The following is a 21,825-nucleotide window of genomic DNA, read 5'->3' on the forward strand; positions in this document are numbered from 1 at the left end:
ACAAAAATGTATTTTGAAAATGCCTGATTTAGGTATTTGTATGTGTGCAGCATATAACATCTCATCAGATGTTCTGTACTTGAAATACTTGATGTAGGAGAATACAGGAATGGCAGAGAAAATCTGAGTGTCCTCAGAGTCATACAGCATGCAGGGCCCAACAGGCATTGAACTGGTGCAGTTTCACAGCATTAGGGGACAGCCTCAATTCTGCATTTGAGAGAAGACAATGCTGAATCTAAACGGTTAATTATGCCCATCATATTCCTAGTACATTATGTATCACTTATTGTCCTTTTCCAAGAAGTCAGTATTTCTATCATAGTGTTTCTGTTTTCTTTATGCCAGTCATCCAAAGCAACAAGCCTGTTTTTCACAGGATAATTTTTGTTTAAGACTATGTATGCATTTTTACTCAGCCATACACTGCTTGGATTGAGTTATGTCAAGTGTAAGAACTACTGTAAAAAAAGTCCTTTAAAGTACGTACTTAAAATGTACTTTTTTTTTTCCCAACAGTTTTGATCAACATACAAAATACCTTTCCAGTACCATAAAAACAGCATTTGGGGGCTTGAAGTTTCTCACGTACCAGCAAGTACATTATCTCAGTTGTGTTGGACTTTGTTCTTATCCTACAATACATGTAATATAGAAGATGAGAGATGCTTGTACCTTTGGGCCTGGCAGTCCTATTCCAGTCTCTCCAGGCAAGCCAGGTGGCCCAGGGAGACCTCTTTCACCCTTTTCAAAGAATGAAAAAAGAAACAATTCTGCTTATAAATTGGTGTTGGTGTCTAGGGAAATCAGTTTAACTTCGTTTGTAAGTTCATTTTTTGTATATCCTGAATTTCAGCCCATTAGAATTGTCTTACACAGTACTTCATCTGTTCACCCTTTCAGTGCTTCAAAATTCCCTTTATTAAGAGCGTAGATATTTCCTGTGCAAAGTGATACCAGATTAAACAAAAGGAAAAATGTTTCATTTCATGTGGGATATGAGCTTTGACACTCAACTGCTCTATGCCTCACTGTTGGCTGGCAGGCACTCTAAATATGGTGCAAAGGAGATATTGAGAGATATCAAAAGAGATAATGTCCTTCATAAACTTATTTTAAAGTTTTTCTCCACAACAAAATTCTTTTCAGTAGCTGAAGAACCCATTAGCCTTGGCTGAATTACTCAGTTTAAGGTTTTTCTGAGAAGCAAAGTCTAACTATGGTGTCTTTTAATGAAGTTAAAACAATTCCCATAATTGTCTATAATACCCAGTGATATCTGCATCTTCCATTAAACTACTATGATAAAGATATCAAGTCATCACAGAACCACAGAATGAAGTAATCTCCATTAGTATACCTGGAATTTACAATGGGGTAGTGTGAGAAGTAAACCCAGCAAATCTTAAGGATTTAATAAATGTAAATCATATGTTTTTTAAACAAACAAACAAAAAATATTTTATGTTTACAGCAGGGACTGGATCTTGCAGTGAAGCACTGGGTGATTTCTGTGGCCCACCTTCAGAGTGCCCATTGCAAGACTGTGTCCTGAATCGCACTCATCCTTGTGACTTTCAGATATCTTCTGCTGAGCATCAGTAAACAGTGGGACTACTAATTTTGAGCTATAGAATTCTTCTTGAGAATGTGCAGTTTCAAGAGAAGAGTTTGTTTGAGATCCCAAACAGAATTCCTACTTGACACTTAGGGGAAAAAAATAGTTTTAAATTGAAAACTGAAACAATGCAATGCTACACTGCTGCTAAGTAATATTCTGTGATGCTGCCATATTTTCATTTTAACTGTTTGTGAGAAAAGATTGGAGTGTGATTTAGACCTGAATCCAATACAAAGAGCAAATGAAAATCTTTCTTAGGAACCTTGTAGAATACAAAGAGTGTATGATTTGCTAGCAATGTCATATTAAACTGCATCCCCTACAAGAAGGGTATGGGGTATAAGGATAAAAGCATTATTGTTGTGAGGCTGTATTAATATCTTTTTACATCAAGAAAGAGAAGAAATAATACTGTTCTTGCCTTTGATCCTTGCAGGCCTTCAGGCCCTTGATCTCCAGATTGTCCTTGTGGACCCTATTAAAACAGGAGTGGTTTTAATGAGACTTTTCAAGCTTTCAGAACAATGGCAGCTTGAAAAACAATCTCTAATTTGCTGTAGTCTGCATGAAAATATGATTTACAAACATTTCAGAACTGAAGCTTTGCTTTCTGATGCATATATAGATTCAGCTGCTCAACTCAGTTGGAGCTGGGTCTGGTAACCGGGGGAGAGAATTTGGCTCTCCCTTTATTTGAATACAGTTAAAGGTAATTGTAGTCAAGATTTACTGAAACATCTATGACGGGCTAAGCTTCTTGGCCTTCAGTCCAAGAGTATTGGGATGAAAAGAGACTGGTGTTTCCATGTACTTCTGTGAGATAATGAAATAGTTAAGACACTGAACGGGAAATGAGTGATTTTGTTTTTTATGGAACTGTATTTGCTGTAGTCTTTGAGACTGAATGAATTATAAGGATGATTTATTTGTCTAGACTGCTCCTCAAAATTGTTAATTTTGCTGTTTAAGAAAATAGATTTTGGATGCCTTGAACTCAGTGACTCAAACATTCTATGATGATTGTGGTATGATATCATTTCAGAGCTTTGAATCCCAGGGAATCAGGTATTGTTGTTTTTATTGTTTCTTTCTTTTTTTTTTTTTTTTTTACCTGTAGCCCTCTCGTTCCTCTGGGGCCTACTGGACCTTCAGGACCCTGAAAGGCAAGTGAAAAAAAGGATACATTTATGTGTATTTAGATTTGGTCAAAAACACTTAGATAACTTTTTACTAAGGTATCTTACTTAGATATCTTTACATTAAAATAAAAAATAAAATCAAGAGAAGCTCAGCAGCCAGCAAGTATTGAATAAATATTTTTAAAATGTACTGTGGTAATCAGAATATAGAGTAAGAATGAACAGAGTGAATTATCAAGGACCAGTAATCCAGGATTAAACTGTTTGTTTCATTTAAAATATTCACAGCAATTATACACCAAATCTTGAAGATCAATGTTAGAAACCTTGATTTCATTTTCACCTCTCATTCCCTTTGCTTACTACTTCAAGCCTTCTGCCTCTGTTAAAGTCAAGTAGAGTTTTACCATTGTTATAAACAGGTTTAGGCTTGGGCCTTAAGAGGAATCACATGAAAATATAGAAGGAGCTGAGAAAGTTACTGAAAATGATATCCTTGCTCACTTCATTTTTTAAAACTGTCAGTTGTTAATTTCCTTCAGCCTTAGAATTAATATTTGCCTTAAATCTATCACCATGGTTGTTATTCAGGAAATCGTAGTTTTTCTGCATTTTAACTGTGTCCTGAAAGCATAACAACTTTGTGGCTACTTACTCTGTCTCCTTTTATCCCTGGAATTCCACATTCACCTCTTTCTCCCTGGAAAGGAACGGGAATAAATATTTATGAGGTATATTGAGCATATCATCCTTATTCTTTGGGTGCTTTAGTTGAAAACATTTTATTCATGACATATTACAGCAATTGTGCTGTAAGTTCATTGGGGAAGGGACACATCTTCTATTAGAGCTTGTACAGCAGCTGGTAAGATGATGTTATTGTTCATTACTAGTATTTATAATTAAAATGGCACTATACCTAATAAATAATAATAACATCAAATATCTATATGTAAGCAGAAGTTCTGACTAAAAGTAGTACCTTCTCGCCTTTATATCCAGATTTTCCCTGGGAAAATAAAAAAGCAAAGCACATTGTGAGGATATATAACACAAATGTAAGAATGTGAGTATTGGCACTATTAACATTCTACTCTCTCTAGAAAAACAGCATTTCAGGTTATAATGAACAATTAGGTAGAAAAGGTGATCTCTGATAAACATGGCAATATGACTCTAAATACTGCACCTACTGGTCATGATAGATGCTGTCGTATGTGTGAACAAATCTTGTGAAAGTGTCATTTTAGACTGGGATTTTGATGATGTAAAAGCAGATCAACTAGAGTTCATATTTCCATCTTAGTGAGAAACATGCTAAAATAAGAAAGCAAGAAAAAAGTCACTAATTAAAAATTTACTGTAAAATAAGAAAATACAAAGTAGAGTGATTCATATGTGAATTAATTCAGAGTTAAGCACCAAGAGGCTGGTCCTACAGTTACTTCCTATATGTATTTCATTCAACTTTTTCATTGCTATTACATACTGGATCCTTTATTTGCCAAATGAAAAATTTAAACTGATCCATAAAGATGCAGGCAGAGTGTCAATTTCTGTAATGTTCTTAGATTATCATATCAGAGCTTTTTACACTTCTTAGGAGGGACTATGTATTATTAGAGAGTATTTTCTAGATCACTCTTATAAGGAGGAATTATTCCCTTTCTTTAAGCAATGATAATGTTTTCAGTTCTTCTAGTGTTAATGAATCATTAGCTGGTGAACCAGAATTGAAATTTGCTATTATAATTAAAAAAAAAAAAGTGGTGTTTTGCCTTGAAGGAACACTGCTCATTGGAGAAGAAGGGGAAAAAAATCTTTTTTTACCTCTATTCCATCTCGTCCTGGGATTCCATTAAGACCTGGCTCCCCCTATGAATAATCCAACATCAAGATCAGTGAAATCAGGATAAGATAGTATCGTCCTGATTATCTGAGTAGATATCTCAGTGCAATATAGGAAGCATACGAGCTCCCTCTTTTTACACTGATGATTTTATACGTTAGATACAAGATTTTAATTTGTGAAGAATCTTAGTCTTTACTACAGCAAATGGGGTAGATGAAGTTTAAGAAATTCACAGGTGGAAAGTACATGGGCACTATTAGGATAGTCTTTCCATATTCATGAAGTACCAAATCTTTCTCCTAAATCTGAAAAATCACATCACCTTTGCTCCTTTCAGGCCTGGAGCTCCATCATCCCCAGTGCGACCCTTTTTACCCTGAAAACAACAAAATAAAATTCTTATAATATATGTTAGTCAAATAATTTTATTTTATAATATATACACTGGTTTTTTTATATTTAGGATATTTGCTTCCTATAGATTTATTTGAAAAAATCTCCACATTTACCATAACCTTGAAATTGAATTTCTGGGAGCAGCAGGACCAACTCAATAGGCAGCCATTTTTCTCTTTTGTCTTTGTTGTAAAAAAAAATTGTTCAGGTCTCCTCTGAAGAAAAGAGGTGATCAGATGTTTTTGTAGCTACCCAGCTTGCCAAGTGGGTGTTTTGTTTTCTTTTGAACTCTTTGAGGTGTATGCTTTTGTTTAAGAGGTACTTGCACTCTCCAAGTAAAGACATGGAATAATAACCCAAACAAAAATACTGTTTGCACACAAGAGGCTACATTTTCAATTAAAGTGTGATGTACTGTGCAGGATAAAACCAGTGTGTATTTCTGTTTATGTATGTGTAAGATGTTCAGGTCAAAAGGATGAGGATGGGTGGATCTCTAGGGTTCTGTTTCAAACTCTGACACTGTCCCTTTACCTTAAGCAAGGGCTGTAAGGTACTAAGGTGCTTTAGTTCAATGTTAGGGATATAGTATCAGACCATTCAACTCCGAGAGTTCTTTTTGAAACATAAAACCTGCAGTTTAGATCACCAAACCTTGTATGAAGCAATCCCCTAGATTTGCTTAGGGGGTCTAGTTGTAAGACTATTCTGAAAGAAGTCCAGTCTATTTTACCCACTTTACAAGTCTCTTGTCTCAATTGTTCCTAATGCTTCAGCCTCTTGCTCTCTTGCTTTCAGAGAGCTTTTCAGATATTAGTGTTTGATTTGGGGCTAGTTAGATCCACCTGGTCTGGCTGTCTGATTGTAACAGGTGAATTATTGTTCCACGGTTGGTCCTTCCTGCCTTTTAAACTGCTGCGGCTAAAAGGAGAGCCTCGCCACATCACACTGTTCTTTTTTCAGAGAGAGTATCTCGTGGCATTCTCAGGGCTCTCTAGGCATTTCCTACTGGTGTGACATTTCCATGCAATGTAACTATGGAGGACTATGCATTGAACCTTGAACTTCTGTTGTTTCAGGATGTGTGTTCAAATAATTTCCTAAAAAAATTCCAACAATGAAATAAATCTTGATTTATACTGTATATCAGTTATTTGAGAAATGACAGCTACTTACAGCAGGGCCGGGAAGGCCTCTTTCCCCCTTCTCACAGTTACATGCGGCAGCCTGGGGACACTTTGAACGAAAATAGTCCAAATCAGCATATTTTAATAGACGAGATAGAAAACACATTAACATTGCTTTTAAGTTACTGTATGGCTAGTCTGAGTACACCAGTAATGACCAGAAGTCAGTTATATTTACATGTTTTACAGAAATCTTTTAACTGTCACTCATTTTACCACTCATCAGGAATGTGGCCTCCTACACTCCATCCAAAAATCCGTATCATTCCGACTCCTGAAATTTCAGTCATCTCGATAATGGCTTTACCTCCAAACTCTTCACAGGGTCGGTTTATTGGTATGCTGTGTCTATGATTGTAGATTTGTTTTGATTACTAGTCACTGTAGAGATAGCCAAGACAATGGGGTAAGAAAACATCTTGCATCCTTTTTCCACTTTACTCCACTATATGTAGGATAGATCATAGTTTAGCTCTAGCTTGATCTATGAATACATGTTATGGATGTATACTTTTATCTAGTTAGTCTTCTGTCATCTCTACCGTCATGTGTCCCAGTCAGACATCATTGTGGTATGTAGTTATGTGATTTTTAGGATCTTTTTGAAACTTTAAAACCATTACATAATACAGAATTATTACAGATACTGGGGTTATTTTTGGAGGAGGAATAAGGAATGTTGTTTTTATTTTTGGTTTTATTATTTATTAAACCTCCACTCAGCTTGGAGATGTCTAGAAGTGAAGGGTTTAAATATCATTCTTACCTGAATATCCCAATTAGTAACAATACGTTTTCCAAGGATAACATTGAATGTCTTACTACTTCAGGATTTATTTTGGCAGAGAAAAATCAACATGCCAGTGGAAATGAGTGAAATATAAAATGTGTCAAGTTTTGCAAACACTCATTTAGCAGTTTCCTTGAGCTGCTCATCAGAACAGTCTTTGCCTGAGATAACTGTACCTTAAGTAGGAGTAACATCTTTAAAAGGAAAGCTAACTTTATTCCCCCCAAAATGGCAGCCAGACCTATCAATGCCTGCAGTCAAGGTGACACAGTGTGGACAAACTGGAAAAGCGCAATGGTGGAGCTTTGTTCGAGTTCCTTCCCTTTTTTTAACTCTATTACATAGGAAGAGCATTAAGGGCTAGAACTGCACCACATTCAGCTGTGTGTCATGTTTTCTTATCCACTGAGTCTGTTGGATGACATGCCGAGACATATCAGCAAATTCTTGCTAACTTGAATACTCACACACTGTTCTTTTTCAACTTTGAAAATAAGGAGGGAAAGTAAATGACATTAGGATAGCAAATTAAAGTTCTGTCCTGCAAATACAAAAGCATGGTTTACTTGAAGGCAATCCCATTAAACTCAATGTTTAACTAACTTCCTGAGCTATCAGTTTTCTTGAATTATGCTTCCATGTAATTGTAAACGTCTATATTAAGCAGTAGTTCTGTACAGGGAAAAAAACCACTTACCTCTTCCTCCGACAGATCTTTCTGTAAAGACAGATATTCAAAACATTAGAAACTTAAAGTCATAATCCACCTCTATAGGAAGGACACTGAAAGATGTTAAAATAAATTGCTTCAGCAGCTAGTTAATTAAATTATGCAATTAACTTATTAACTAACATTAATTAAGCTTTAATTTCTGAGAAACATTCTAGCAATCTCTCCATTCTAAAAAATAATTTTAAAAATTTCAATTCCTATTATAGATTGTTGACTGCACAAATCACTGACTCTCCTCATCCAGCCATAATTTGCTAAAATTACAATGGTAAACAGACCTAAACCAACATAGTTAGATAGGTATATGGGAACAATGCACCCAGCAACTACACTGTTTCCACAGTGCTGAATAGCAGCAGCTCTCTAGTAAGGGTGAATGATACATACTCTACACTTGAGAAAATCAGAAGCTCTTCTATGCGTGCTGTTAGGCACACACAAAAGGAGAACAGTAAGAACACCTTAGAAAAGATTTGACTTTGACAGTGATTACATGAAGTTACCATCATCGAATTAGCTCTGTTATTTTTTAGAACATCTCTACAGCTGAAACACCCACATATAATGCATTCCTCCCACTTTTCGCAACTGATGTAGTCCCTTGAGAGGACATAAATGTGTTGATAAGCAGCAGTGCAATACACATCTCTAAAATTCAGATGTATGCACATATGATTATGCCAAAGCCATTATTTAAACCAGACAGCAGCCGTGTTCTCAAAAGAAGGCACCTGAGGATGGCTGCCTGTTTGGAACAGGTAAAATAAAGTGTGTTTAGTCACTTGAGGGGTGGTTGCTGTGATACAGAAAGTAATGGTAATAGAGAAGATGCGAAGGGTGATATGCAGGGAAACCAATGCAGAGTGGCAGGCTGTCGAAGTGAAGGACAGACAGACAGGAAGGCCAGCTTGTGTACATGCTCTAGGCCTGGATGAGATCACTTAGATGACAGTTTCACTGCAGAAGTCTCCTAGTTGTTATTCATATTTCTATTTTATATCTCTGTGCATGCTCAGATCAGGACTTCATCCACAGCTTGTGTCACCAGATTTATAGGCTAGAGGATGGCTCTATTCTCCATACTTGGCAGGGAATGTTTTTTATAAATTAACTTCACATGCAGAAGAGAGGCACCCAAGCAAAACTTCAACTTCAATTTACACAATTCCTCTTGATTATGTGGTAGGTTTTCCATTGAAATTTAAAGATGTCTATGGCCAAGTTCAGATTTTATCTAAACTGACATATCTCCATTAAGGTCTACAAATTTATTTTCACATCTGCAAGAGCTGCATCTTTTTTGGTACAAAAGGCAATGTCACATTCCTACTTGCTACAGAAGAAAGCACTAGGATGTCAAAAATTGGTTGTTTTTTTAAGAAAGGAGGTTTAAAATACCTTTCTTAGGAGGAAAAAGAGATAAAAATAACTTCACAACAGGTCTCTTTAAGTCTAATTCAGTTTCCAACTTCAAATATTTTGGCTGGCAAGATCTGAATGGTGGGGAGAGAAAGGAAACCTGTTACTTTGGCACAGTGGTCTTACTAATAAGTGGGCCGCTTTAACATGTAAAAAGTACAGGTTTCTTCAATAGCATAAGCGTTTCAAAATATTGGAAATAAGACCATTTTTTACATATGTTCCTATAACTATTTCAAATTCTTTCTCATACGTACCATTTCTTTGAGAACCTTCTCCACGGTTTCTTTCTCCTGGAGGTTGAAAACGAACCTAGATGCTGGGATGCTGGCCAGGAGACGGAGCTTGGCAGCATTGCTAACCTCCTCAGCCACTCTGGTCATTCCCATTGTGAAAAATACAATTCCTTGGTGTTTAGCATCAGCTGTAGCTGCAAAAATATCTGGGTTTCTTGGATGGTCCACTCCATCAGTGAAGAGCACAGCTACTTTCACACTACCTGGAGTCCCTTCAGTCATGTAGAGTTGTGTGAGGTTAGTTATAGCATAAGTTGTGTAGGTGCCATGGCCTATGTAGGTGATGGGAGCAAGGTGGGATTTGAATGCTTCAGGACCTTTCCAGTCATGGAAAGTTTGCTCGAGGAAAACAGTGCTGCTGTACTGAAGTAAGGCCATCCTCCAGCTAAGGGTACGTCCAGAACTAAGTTGCAGACTTTTCATTCTCTCTACTGTTTCCAGTACAAATTTTTTCTGCTGTTCATGATTATAGTACTTGGCACTTTCAGAGCTGTCCAGTAAAAAAGCAATTTCCAGAATGCAGTCTTCATCTAGAATAAACAGGTAGGTAGGTGAGTGGAGTGATTTCATACTAAATCTCATTCTACCCTTACCCTTACATGTATTTTCGGCTTCAAAAGTGGGAGTGCAATTATGGAAATTTTTGAAAACATCTGTGATCACAAGTGTGAGATCCTCATGAAGATAGAGCATGTAGAAGCTGAGGAATTTGCTCCAGAACAGATGCCCCAAGGAATAAGAAACTGAAGGTGAGGTGATGTCATGTAGTATGAAATGAGGAATGTTGTAGTGGTCTTATACATTCATTGTCCCCTTGCCTGGTATTTCACTGAATATCCTACCAGGATGAGGACTGGGAAGGTGGAAGTCATTTACAGGAAGATGAGTCTTACTGAATAAGACACTGGAATGTGATTTGACAAGAGCTAAATTTTGTCCCTGCTACTGACACTTGCATCCAGTGACATAAAAGTTTCCAAAAGCAGGATCTGTAGAGTATTAATTTTCTGAACTACTGATGACATTACTTCTATAGAAATACAGTTATGTGGGCTATTATTCTTGTTGTGACAGTAACAGGCTATCAGCCAAATCATAAAAAAGCCCAGAAGTAATCTACTTTTCTGAAATACACAAAAGGGGAGGGAAAAGATGGGAGTAAAAAGATAAAAGTGCAAAAATAAGGCATGTGAAAATGTAGGATGAGGCAAGCCTGGCTGATTATAAGCAATATCTTAGAGGGCAAGTTAGCCATGTAGTCCAGAATCCAAATAAATGAATCGGGGGGAAAAACCACACCTGTTTTAAAATGACAATATTCACCTTGATCACTCAGGCTGGGATATTTTTCTACAGTATTTGACAGAATGTGTTTAGGTTTTGGTCTTCTCAATCCATATCTTTTTTCTTCCCTGAGATTTTCTGCTAAAAACTGATGGTGTTCAAGTATCCACAAAAGCCACCACAATCTGAAGAACATCATTTGTTTGGTTTCTGTTTCCTAAACAACACAAATAATAATACAGAAGTACAGCAGTACGACGACAATAAAACATTATTCAATTTTGCTTCAACAGGTTGCTTAGCAGGCTGTATTTTAAAATATAGTCCCTAAAAATGAGCTGATTTTATTTTCTTTTGGTAAGATCTTCTCCAAAATATGTAATAAATAATAAACAGAGACATACTGGAGTGAGTTTCAAGCATAGTACATATAGTTCTAGCACATGACAAACCGGAGACACATTTTGCAAACATACTTCAGTTCTCTTTCACTGCCTGGTAGTGTTTGTACAACCAGCACTTCTCAGACACCTTACCCTTGGCTGTACCGTTGTGGATGCAGTGTGAATCCCAAGTGTAATTCACAGGGGTGTTTTTTTTAAACCTGCTTTTTCCAGAGCTGGCATGGAGACAAGGAGGTACAGAGGCAGACCCGAGTTTTTCCCTGTTCTCTTTACTTAAGAACTGAGGGTCATGCATACTTCTCGTTGCTATCACAGTCCCCCTGTCCTTAGCAGTCCTACACAGGAACAGTCATGGCCTGAGGGTGCTGTCCAGGCATGAATGTACCTGCTGTGCAACCCTGGGGGCATGTGGGCCCAGAGTGATGAGCCCAGGCTTGACAGCTACCTGTTGATAGGACTTTCTCCTTCTGCAGGGACTGGAGCTGTTTGTCCTGGGCTCACAGACACACCCAGAGCTCGGAGGCTGATCAGGGACTGACAAAGTCCGTCCTGCCCCACTTCGCTTTCTTTGTGACCTCCCTGCAAGCTCTCCCCAGGTAGGCACAGCGCGTAGCAAAAGGGCAGCTCAGTGGCAAGAATGAACCTGCCAAGACTGAGCGTCTTGCAGGAGTCCCTAACACAGCCACGTTTGCAGAGTTTCTCAGCTCCTGCTAGTTTAGGGCAGGAATTCTGGTGTCCACAGACACAGAGAGGGCAGGGGGTCCTTACCTCGATGTTCCTAAGCAAAAGGCTCTGCAGAGATGCTGGATGCTGCCCTGGGCTCGCTGGCAGCTGTGTTGTCCTCTCTGTGCTGGATGCTCTGTGAGGAAAGGAGGGAGTTGGGCTGCAAGCTGCTGCGAGAATCGGTGTCATGTGTCAGGAGGGGCCAGCACACAGAGGCAAGGAGAAAAGGGAAGAACAGCAATCCTGGCTCCCCCTTCTCGGCACCCACCCACTCCTCTCCTCCTCCCCAGCCTATGCACATGCATCCTAGGTTTAGTCCCCCACAGCCGTTTCCACACATAAATCCTCATCCGTACTTGCACAGGTATGGAAGAGGACCGTTCTCACCCCAACACACTTCCCTACACACCAGCCCAGTTGTGTTCACTCTCTTCTCCCATCACTACCACACACCTTTCACCCCCATACTTCTGCACATCTGTCATGCTTTGGGAAGGCAGCTTTTGGTACTGGGCATCATGTTTTCAACATCACAGCGGTCCATGTCTGTAGGATCCCTGTCAGACCTAAATGAATCTCCTCATAATGAGGGATTCCTGTTACTGCTGTAGTAGAAAAAGATTTACTGTCCCACGGACTGGGCCAACTGAAATTTCAGTTGCTGGTGAGATTGCCCAGCATAAGGAGGTCAAAAAAGACAGACCAGTCTGAAAGCCATACAGTTTCTCCAGGCTTGTCTGTCATACCTGTCCTTTCAAAGACTCTAATAGTTAGAGAACAAGGACTGACACATAGTATGATGCCCTCAAAACCTAAGCTAGGTGGCTATGGATCCTGAAGGCAATCTCTTTTACCAGCCTGTCACCTAATTCTTCAAATATCTTCAGAAAGCTTTTGCATTATAAACAAACGTATTAAACAAATAGCTCTTTTCCACAGAAATACATACCTTTTTTTTTCTGTAGACCCATCATTTTCCACCTACATGCACGCAAAGAGGACCCAATGCTAACTGCTGTCCTCCCTTCCATCTTAAGTGTCCACCAGTTCAGCCCACTTGTGACAGTCACAGCCAAGGAGTCTGAGGGGATTGTGGGGAAAGGATGCAGCTTTGGCTCCAAATTAAATAGGCGGGAGAGACTGGTAGGACAACACAGCTGGATGCTGAAGCCATTTGCTGTGGTCCTAACCCTGTTTTCTATTTTCCATCTTTGCCAGTAATTAGTGCTAAATTGGTGAACTAGGATGGCTGAAGTGCAGCTCTACGTATTGTACAGTTGCTTATCCTTACCTAAGCTGAAACTAGCTCAGATACAGCTATTTGTGCTACAGTTACAGCTAAGAAAGAATCTTCTTTCAAGGTTGGAAAGAACTGATGTTTATTTCTCTTCAGCCACTTTTATTTTTCCATGCTTACACTGACATATTTAAATTTTGATTAAGGCAAGGAATGAAAAGGCAATTTTTTGCCCTTTAGGGAATACAAATAATATGGTGTTTAACTGAAATAATAAATCTCACATAGCCCCTAAATCTTACTGAGAAAAAATCTAATTCTAGCAAGAAAAAGCATGTTAACTATGGTTGGGATTGTGTGCCTCCCATAAGCAAAACATTGTAATTCTTTCATTTTCACTGCTAATTCCTACCTTAAAACATAGCTGGCAAATAATTTCTTAATTAAGTAACTATTCTGCTTGTATGTTTAGTAGCAAGTTCTTGGCTTCAGGATATTTCCTTTTATTAATGAATGATGTTTACCTTCAGGACAAATTTTTCTTTTTTTTTTTGGCCAGGTGCAACTTTAAAAGCTTAGTGGGGCCTCCACATTTTTACACCTGTTTGCGTGGGATGCATGGTATTCTTCTGTCCAGAATTCCAGGTATGTGACATACCACACAGTACACTTCTAGACTTGCAGTCTTCTGAAGTTGTGATGTTCTCAATACCTGCACTATTCTTATGGTGACAGTTTATCAAAACCTAAATGATACCAATGTAAAATATATATGCATTGATGCATCTGAAATAATTCTTAAAAATAAAAATTAATGGCAAGCTTTCTTGCCTCACTTACTACAAACTTTACCAAGTGCTTATTTAACATTTTAATGGCATTACACTGTATGTATTTTTTAAACAGAATAAGTGTCTTAAAAGCTATGATTAGGAAGATTCATGCTGCCATTTAAATGTTATAAATTTACTGCTAGAATTCAATTTTTTTGGTAAAGGAATAAAAAAGTTTCATTTTTAATCTTAAGGAATCTAGACATTGGATGCTTCAGCACACAATTAATTACATTTCTAGTCACCTACTATTTAAACATATTTAAGTATCTTTGACTTCTCTGGGAGATGAACTACAGACTTGTGTACTTAGTTGACTAAGTTGGGCCCAGCTACCCCATCTCACATATGCTTCCAACATCACAGTAGTTGGCATTAAGATTGGTAATCTTTGCAGGAGTCAAAGACTGAAATGACTATAAAGGCTATGTTAAAATTGCACCAACTGAAGCTGAGGTCACGAATATTGCTGCATATCCAGATCTTTGGATTTTTTCCATCACTGTTTGAAATCCAAGAGTTCTCAGCTGTCTGATCTCAGTATTTCAATCTGAGAAATGAGGCCTAACTTTTTTTTCAAAGAAGAAAGGGGTATATGAGAGCTATTTAAAACCACAGCTAAATAGGCTGTACTCAATCAAAGGAAATTCCTTAAAATTTTAGAACCATGAGGAGAGATATCATGAAGGAAGATACGCTCTTTCTGCAAGTGAGTGTGTTTAAGCACTATTAAGAAGGGAAACCAAAGTAATACTACACTCCTTTGTCACTGCCGTTACCATTGCATAGGTGGTGACAGCTTCAGAGCTACATGAGGTTGCAAGGCCACTTTGAAGGGACACTGAGTGAAGAATTGGGGCTTAGAGATGCCAGCTGCTGTGGTGTAGCATGACCTCTTGTGTCAGCAACAGCCCTATCACTTCCCAATGGGCAAAAGTAGCAGCAAGCCAGACTGTTCCAAACTTCTTTCCTGGTGCTCTCTTCTTCAACTGTCGCTCCCCTCTGTCTGTGGGTACCTGTTTTACAGCCTGGTCTGGCTTAACTGTGACCACTTCATCCATTGTTTAGCAAAATTCAGTATGTTATTGAGAAGCCTTGAGTAATTTCTGTTAAGCTGGATTAACTAAATATCTTCTAGCATGATATCATGTCACTAGAATGTGACAGAGCCCTGACTAGTCCTTCTTCAGCTGTCCAACAAGCCTGTGACAGGACTGGAGATGGAGTAATCACAAGCCAGCATAGCTGGCAAAATACCGTCTGAATATTTCTGTATGCTAAAGGAATACTCAACCACCAGGGAGACCAGTTTTTGGGAGCAGCATGAAGCAGACAGAACATGCTTCCGATTTTCCTCTGCTCTGATGGTAATTTTTTTTGTCCCAAAGAGCTAGACATGATGCTTCTGAAATATGTTTCCATTTTTTTGCCACCTCAATGTGAATAATGCACATATCTTGTCTGCTGTGAACTGTTAAAAATACGCACATTTCACACAATCTTCTTCTAGTGTTTCATGGCCTCAAGATAGTCTTGACCATTTAACCTGACTGCATCATGCTGTAATGGTATTTCAAGAGTATTTATTTCATTATAGTATACATGTCAGTACATGACCAAAGTGCCCACGAAGAAACAAAAACCTACCTGACTTGAACTCGTAAAATAATGAAAGCACACCATTTACAATATTTTGAATCCTGATATTAAAAAGCAGTGTTATAAAAAATGTGGTTCACAGTCCTGTAAGTTGTATCACATGTGTGAATTTTAGGAAAAACAGTTCAAAAGTTCAAATACTCAAAGTAATTGAACAAGAAAATTTAAAAAATCAAAACTTAACTTCACTGAAGATTGTATCTGAAGAAGGATAAAATAGAAACCTCTATTTTACCTTTTGACTGCAAAATGTATTTTAGTGGATTTGACAGCTCAGGATTCAGGCTGAATAGTCAGCTGAGTTTGGTAAGTCTTGACAAATTGACTTCTATTTGCCAACTGTTGTGGCTGCAGTTTTAAAATTTTTTTAATGTGGACCTATGTTCTATGACAAAACATGATTGTTCTATATGAAAAATGATTTCTTAATGGCACAGCCTATAAAAACCTATAATGAAATCTTGGCGTACGTGAAGGTAGTGGCAAAACTATTGATTCCAGTGAGGCCAGGATTTTGCCTTTGCTTTTTGGTATTAATCTTGAGCATGTGGTCTGAAAGAGCTGATCAAAGCAAATGGGTTTTATTGTGTTTTCATCTAAACTCACTGTCACGGAAAATGCTGTAAGCAACGTCTTTGATGGCAAAGAGTTACTCTTTGTGTAGCTCCCAACAGATTTTAAGGATTCTTTGGGACTAGAGTGGTAAACATGGCCTTCTCTTTTGCAGCTGGTGTGAACCTGGCTCTCCATTTCCCCCTTTTTTAATATTGCTTTTCTGCAACATTTTTCAGGAGGTGCAGTGAGAAAACTTAAACTCTAATGAGGCATAGAAGGGAGGAGGCTGTCTTCGGTACTTTCCCATTGTATCTATACAATACAGCCAAAAGCTCACTCTGAGCATTTTGGTGGTAAGTAAATACTCATAATCTTTCTGTGTGTAATATCAATATATTAGCTTTTGTTCTGTTTTGAAGATATTTGCTTATTTCTACTTTTATTCTAATAGTTCTCCTTTCATCCTTTCATTTTTAGTTTCCCTAAGAGATATTTTCCACCTTACAGCCTAAGTATGTAAAGACATCTATACATGAATAACAGTTATTTTCAAAAGTATTTGTAGCATTCAGCCTAACAAGGGAATTAAAGCATATAACTAAAAGATACATTTTTAACATACTGAATATTTGACTGAACATTGGATGATATTGAACATTTAACTAGATCAAGAACACTCTTAAAGGTTTGATTTGCTACACTGATGCCAATGAAAACGTACTTAGACAAGTAATTATTCTGAATTTGCTGTTGCATCTCAGTTACTTCTTATTGTAAAGAAGTTGTGCAAAATATTGCACAACTATTTTCTTCCACCTGCCTGATTTTCAACAGCGTGATAACTGTAATTAGCAATATAAAACTCTTTTACACTATTCCTTTTTAAATACAGTAATTACATTTTTCAGGAGTGGAAGCTCATATATTTTGATGGAGCTGCAGTAAAAAGCAGATGCTTTAATCTTACCTAGCACATTTAGAGACGATATTGTCTGATAACTGGAAAAGGAATTACTCTGCTGGAAATATATTTAGCAAGTTAAAGCATATTGCTATATGTAGTACACAGTATTTTGCAAATGAAAACGGTAGAGATTTGGTAGAAAAAGTCAAGTTCCATACAGTTCTAAAGTTGTAATCCTTTTAATATTGGGAATAGATTTTGTCTTTCAGAGAGGTGATTATTTATAGTGTTATAAAAAGATAAACATTTATCTTACAACCATTGTTGTCAGTATAACTCTAAACTTGCATAAATGTCAGAATTTGCATCTTTTGACCTATGGATTTTTTAAAGTGTTTATAAAACTATGGATTAGACTCCAAGCTCATAGCAGTAGTTGTACTAGTAAACTAGCTCTCAGAGCCCTTAATGCTCTGATAAGCCTTAATGGCCCTGACCAGCCTCACCTGATACCCCTCCCCCCCCACCCCTGCCGATGGGTCTGGGGGCTCTGTTTCAGCTCAGCCTGTGGCCATCAGTTCTGGCCCTTGTGGTGCTGTGTGATGTTGGTCACTGGCTCTATCACAGCCCTGCCTGGACATGTTGACCTGTGGCTGATGTCCCATCCTGTCCTGTCCCCATAGAGGTGCTTGATACCCTGGGCTGGGACTGCCCCCAGCCTGCCCAGCCCCCTTGGTGGGGGCAGTGGGATGGGCCCTGGCTGAGAGGCCCTGCTCTGCTGTCCCGTTGGGGAGCCCCTGTGCCCCCTGCCCTGGGGATGCAGCTGGCCATCGCTGCTCCTGACAAGAGCCGGTGCCATTATTTACAGCTCAGCGTGAACGCTGGTACGCATCTGAACGCCAGTTGGTGACTGTAGCTCTTCACAAAACCCTTAGTGAGCTCTGTGTGAAACATCAATCCTATTACACAGCATTTGCTTGTGGCTAAATGCTACACTACTGGAGCCAGGGGTAGGTCTTCACTCTCATAAACTAGCAAAACTCTACCTCATTCAGAGGCTTTAAAAAAGGTATGTTTAAACATATGTTTGTAAATGAAAACTTGTAGAATGTAAACAGCATAGAGTTGCTTCTGTTGAGCGATGTTAGGAAGAACTCTGATCTGTTCATCCTTTTATACGGTGTTCGAACAGCTCTTTCCTTTAGGCGTGCCTGTAGCATGCTCCATAGATATGTTTTTATATGTAGGTACACATTAGCTGCAGGAGTCTGTATTATGGCTTGGTGAGTTAAGAGCTAATGACATGCAATTATTGTTGAATGGTATTGCACAGATACAACTGACAGCAGTAGGCAGCGTTTAATCCTGTCTATTCTTAAATATCTGGAGCACCAAGCCAGCTGAATCTTGCTGTTCAGCCTTAAAAAATGTCTGATTTTGTATCTGACTGTTACAGGACTTTAGTAAGTAGTAGAGGCATTATAGAAGGTGGTTAAGAAGGTGGGTTAAGATGCGTGGGGATAAAATGAAACTTGGTAAAAGCTAAATTGCGTTAGACCTCGCCAGAAAAGTGAGTAGATGGGACCGAGTTCGGGACTTGCTCTACACGACTTTACTGACGACACGGGCCGGGGGCGGCCACCAGCGGCCTGTACGGCGAGCGGCCCCGCAGGCCGCCCGAGGCGTTGGCTCGGCGGCGGCCGAAGCAGTGTGTGCCGGGAAGCGTAGTTTCCAGCCGTGCGGGGCGGGCGGGTGTCGGCCTTTCCCCGCCGGCTCCGTGCTGACTGGCAGTAGGGGTTGCTCAGCGGCTGTGGCTGCTGGCTCGGCCTCTGCAGCTCTGCCCAAGAGGAAAAACAAAAGTTTTTAAAAGCAAAGTCTGATTGCCTGTTCCTGCTAAGCTGGTACATAGAGCTGAAACTGCTGCAGCGCCTCTGCATGCACGTGACTCCTGAGGGCAAGCAGCTTGGCTCTTCTCAGCAGCTACTGTAAAGGCCTCCTGAGTTTGGGAGGCAGAAATCCATTTAACCTGAGAGGAATGTTTTCCCACGAGTGGAGGCAATAAATAGTGTGAGGGACAAAATGGCTAGTGGCTTTCTGCAGTAGAGACTTGGTTCCTACTGCAGAGTTGACTTATGAAATTGCTTAAGCATCTGATATAGCCATAAAATCCTCTGCAGGAGTGAAGGAATACAGTCTGCAGTGTGAAGCTGAGGGAAGGAGGCTGTGTTTTTAAATGCTTATATAGTAATAAAAGTGGTGTAACACATTCGGTGCTAGTATAACAAGGATTTTTGTAGTGAAGAAAAGTATTGGTTCCTTTATAGAATCATAGAATAGTTTGGGTTGGACTTATTGAAGGACATTGATAATTCTCTATAAACATCTACCAGTCAAAATATATTCTGTTGTAATCCTTTGTATCTACTCTAGCAAAAATCTAAGACCTTTTTTTCTGGCTCTGAGGATTACTATAGAAACTAAGCTATTAATGATGATGGGGTTTGTTTCAACAATATTTTTGTTTCATTAAGAAATGTTTTAATTTATATGGCTTAGATTTGCAGCTATCCATGCTGAAGCTCCTGAATTCAAAGAAATGTGTTAAGCTAGCTGTGGACTTGTTAGCTCCATATGCCAGAGAAGAAAAAAATTGGTAAGGCTCATCCTTACAATAAACGGATGTATTGTTAAAGAAAGAGGATACATAAAAACATACAAATGTTAGTTTAAGTGAAACTTAAAATGGGATGGCATGGCTTTACAAGTACTTAAAAGTCAAATGTTAAATAATGTATGCAAGCACAACTTGAAGAAGTTTCACCTACATCTTTTTCATTATTAAAAATACAAGATACCAAGAAGTCTGATGGTTAACATGACTTTAGATACTCTAGTTGCCACATGAACCATATTATTGTCAACTGTAGTCAGAATAATATTTACTTAACTCCAAGGCCTTACCTCATAGTGAAACTCAGCTGCTTTACCTTTGAAGTGTAGAGGTAGGAAAAAAAACTTGGAAGTAATTTTTCCAAGTACTTGAAGTACTTTCTCAGATGTTCTTTGTGCAAATGATTGGAGCATCACTCTTAAAGGAGTGTTTCCTCCCTCAATTCAGGCTATGGTGGTCTTGTTGGATACCAAAAGGGGACAGTAGGATGTTTCCTGTCTCTAGAACTGCCCAGAGATTAGTACCAGGGCAGTTACAAGGTGCCTTGAAAATATCAATGGCTTGTGTACTTATGGAAGATGAGGATATTTGGCTACTGAATAAAAATGGTCTAGGGGTTCAAAATGATTTGGGTTATCTTTACATGTAATCACTGAATGAGTGTGGGACAGTGGTAAGAAGTTTTCACCTGTGTACATTACTCCAAGAACAGGCAGGACAAAAGGAATACCTTTGAGAAAACCTTCTGTTTTACTGAGCTCATAGTTATGTGTCCTTGCACTTTTCCATGTATGTGCACTTCTGGCTCATATCATCTCTCCTGTAGGTTATCAGCCACTGCTGGCTACAGACATGGACCCAATGCAGGAAAGAACAGCTGCTACACAGAAGGGATCTTTACATCTTTACTGGTATTAGTAGCAAGCTTCTAACTCTGTTTACATAGAGTAAAGTGAATGTAACATTTTGCACCAGATAGAGATGGTTTGGACACTAAATTGTAGACTCCAGTCTTCGGTGACTGCTAGTGTTTTATAAATCTGTGCGCTAAGTGTTATTCTATGCCTTTTAAGGAGCAATAGAAAAAATTTCTGACAAAAACTACTGGTACTCTGAAGGACTTGTTTCAAAGTGGTTTGTGTTTCAGCAGGTGACCTGATTGACCTGCCTGCAGATATTATTTGAATGCGTAGATGCTACCACAGTACTATCCTGAGCTATTGCTGAACTGGGTATCTTTTCAGCAATATCTGTTCTGGATTCTGCACTGGAAATCATGTACCCTAATCCTATAGACTCAGAATACTATGGTGTGGCTTGTGCTATAAAGAAAAATCTCCTGGTAGCCTGTTTGTGCCCTTGCTACTTTCTCCTATTACTATTCAAATGGGAAGCTAAAATACTCCAGATCAAGCAACTGACACTTCATAATTGGCATCATGTGCAGCATTCATATTTCATCTAAAGTGATTTTGAGAGAGGATTTAATTTGCATCATCTCCTCCAAATAGGATTACAAATAATTTCAAGATATTATTACTATTCTTGAAATGGGTATACTGTCTGAGAAAGACCAACTGTAGCTCAGACTCAAAATTCAGAGACTTTTGTCTCAGACTTTTCAGGGTATTGAAGTTTTCACTGGTTATGACTAAAAACCTAGTGCCTCTGAAAGGAATGATTCTCAGGTGTTTTAGCTGGTAAAACAGTAATGCCAATCCAGCAAAGCTGTGTTTTACCAGATAAAAAATGACTTTGCTGGATTGATGCTAGTCTCCCACCTTTTAGTGGAGAACCTCATTCTGTTAGTCTGGTATGTGCTGCCTTAGGGCTTGAATGCATTCGCTGAACTGCTGATAGTGTTAGTGAAATAATAACCACTTATCATGATAGTCTAGTGATATTTGCATCATTCTGCCATATTTTGTTGACCATATTGAAGGGTCATGCTGCTAAGCATTTACCAAAGATGGGGCATATGATAAAGAAGGCACTTGTTGCTAGTATCACAAAACTTCGCTATACCATCTTTGGATAAGCTGAAACCTTAAGTCTATGTAGTTATGCCTGTCAAGGCACCACGCATGGACAAAATCATAACAGTTGTCTTTGAAGGAGAATA

At 38.7% G+C, this 21,825-nt stretch overlaps 1 protein-coding gene across 1 annotated transcript in view; it reads right to left on the reverse strand.

Moving 5' to 3' along the window:
- Positions 1-11,979, reverse strand: part of LOC143162383 (uncharacterized) — a 36,275-nt gene extending 24,296 nt beyond the window's left edge. Inside the window, exons 1-12 of the mRNA XM_076342667.1 lie at positions 11,890-11,979; positions 10,757-10,934; positions 9,395-9,963; positions 7,683-7,703; positions 6,185-6,244; positions 4,935-4,988; positions 4,591-4,635; positions 3,743-3,769; positions 3,416-3,460; positions 2,733-2,777; positions 2,043-2,096; positions 676-744 (exon numbers count right to left, since the gene is read on the reverse strand). Coding sequence (XP_076198782.1) covers positions 676-744; positions 2,043-2,096; positions 2,733-2,777; positions 3,416-3,460; positions 3,743-3,769; positions 4,591-4,635; positions 4,935-4,988; positions 6,185-6,244; positions 7,683-7,703; positions 9,395-9,963; positions 10,757-10,916 — 1,149 coding nt within the window. The 5' untranslated portion in view covers positions 10,917-10,934; positions 11,890-11,979. The remainder of the gene's footprint in view (positions 1-675; positions 745-2,042; positions 2,097-2,732; positions 2,778-3,415; positions 3,461-3,742; positions 3,770-4,590; positions 4,636-4,934; positions 4,989-6,184; positions 6,245-7,682; positions 7,704-9,394; positions 9,964-10,756; positions 10,935-11,889) is intronic.
- Positions 11,980-21,825: the final 9,846 nt, after the last annotated feature.

Source organism: Aptenodytes patagonicus, chromosome 6 (genome assembly GCF_965638725.1).
Source record: "Aptenodytes patagonicus chromosome 6, bAptPat1.pri.cur, whole genome shotgun sequence".
NCBI classification, from domain to species: domain Eukaryota; kingdom Metazoa; phylum Chordata; class Aves; order Sphenisciformes; family Spheniscidae; genus Aptenodytes; species Aptenodytes patagonicus.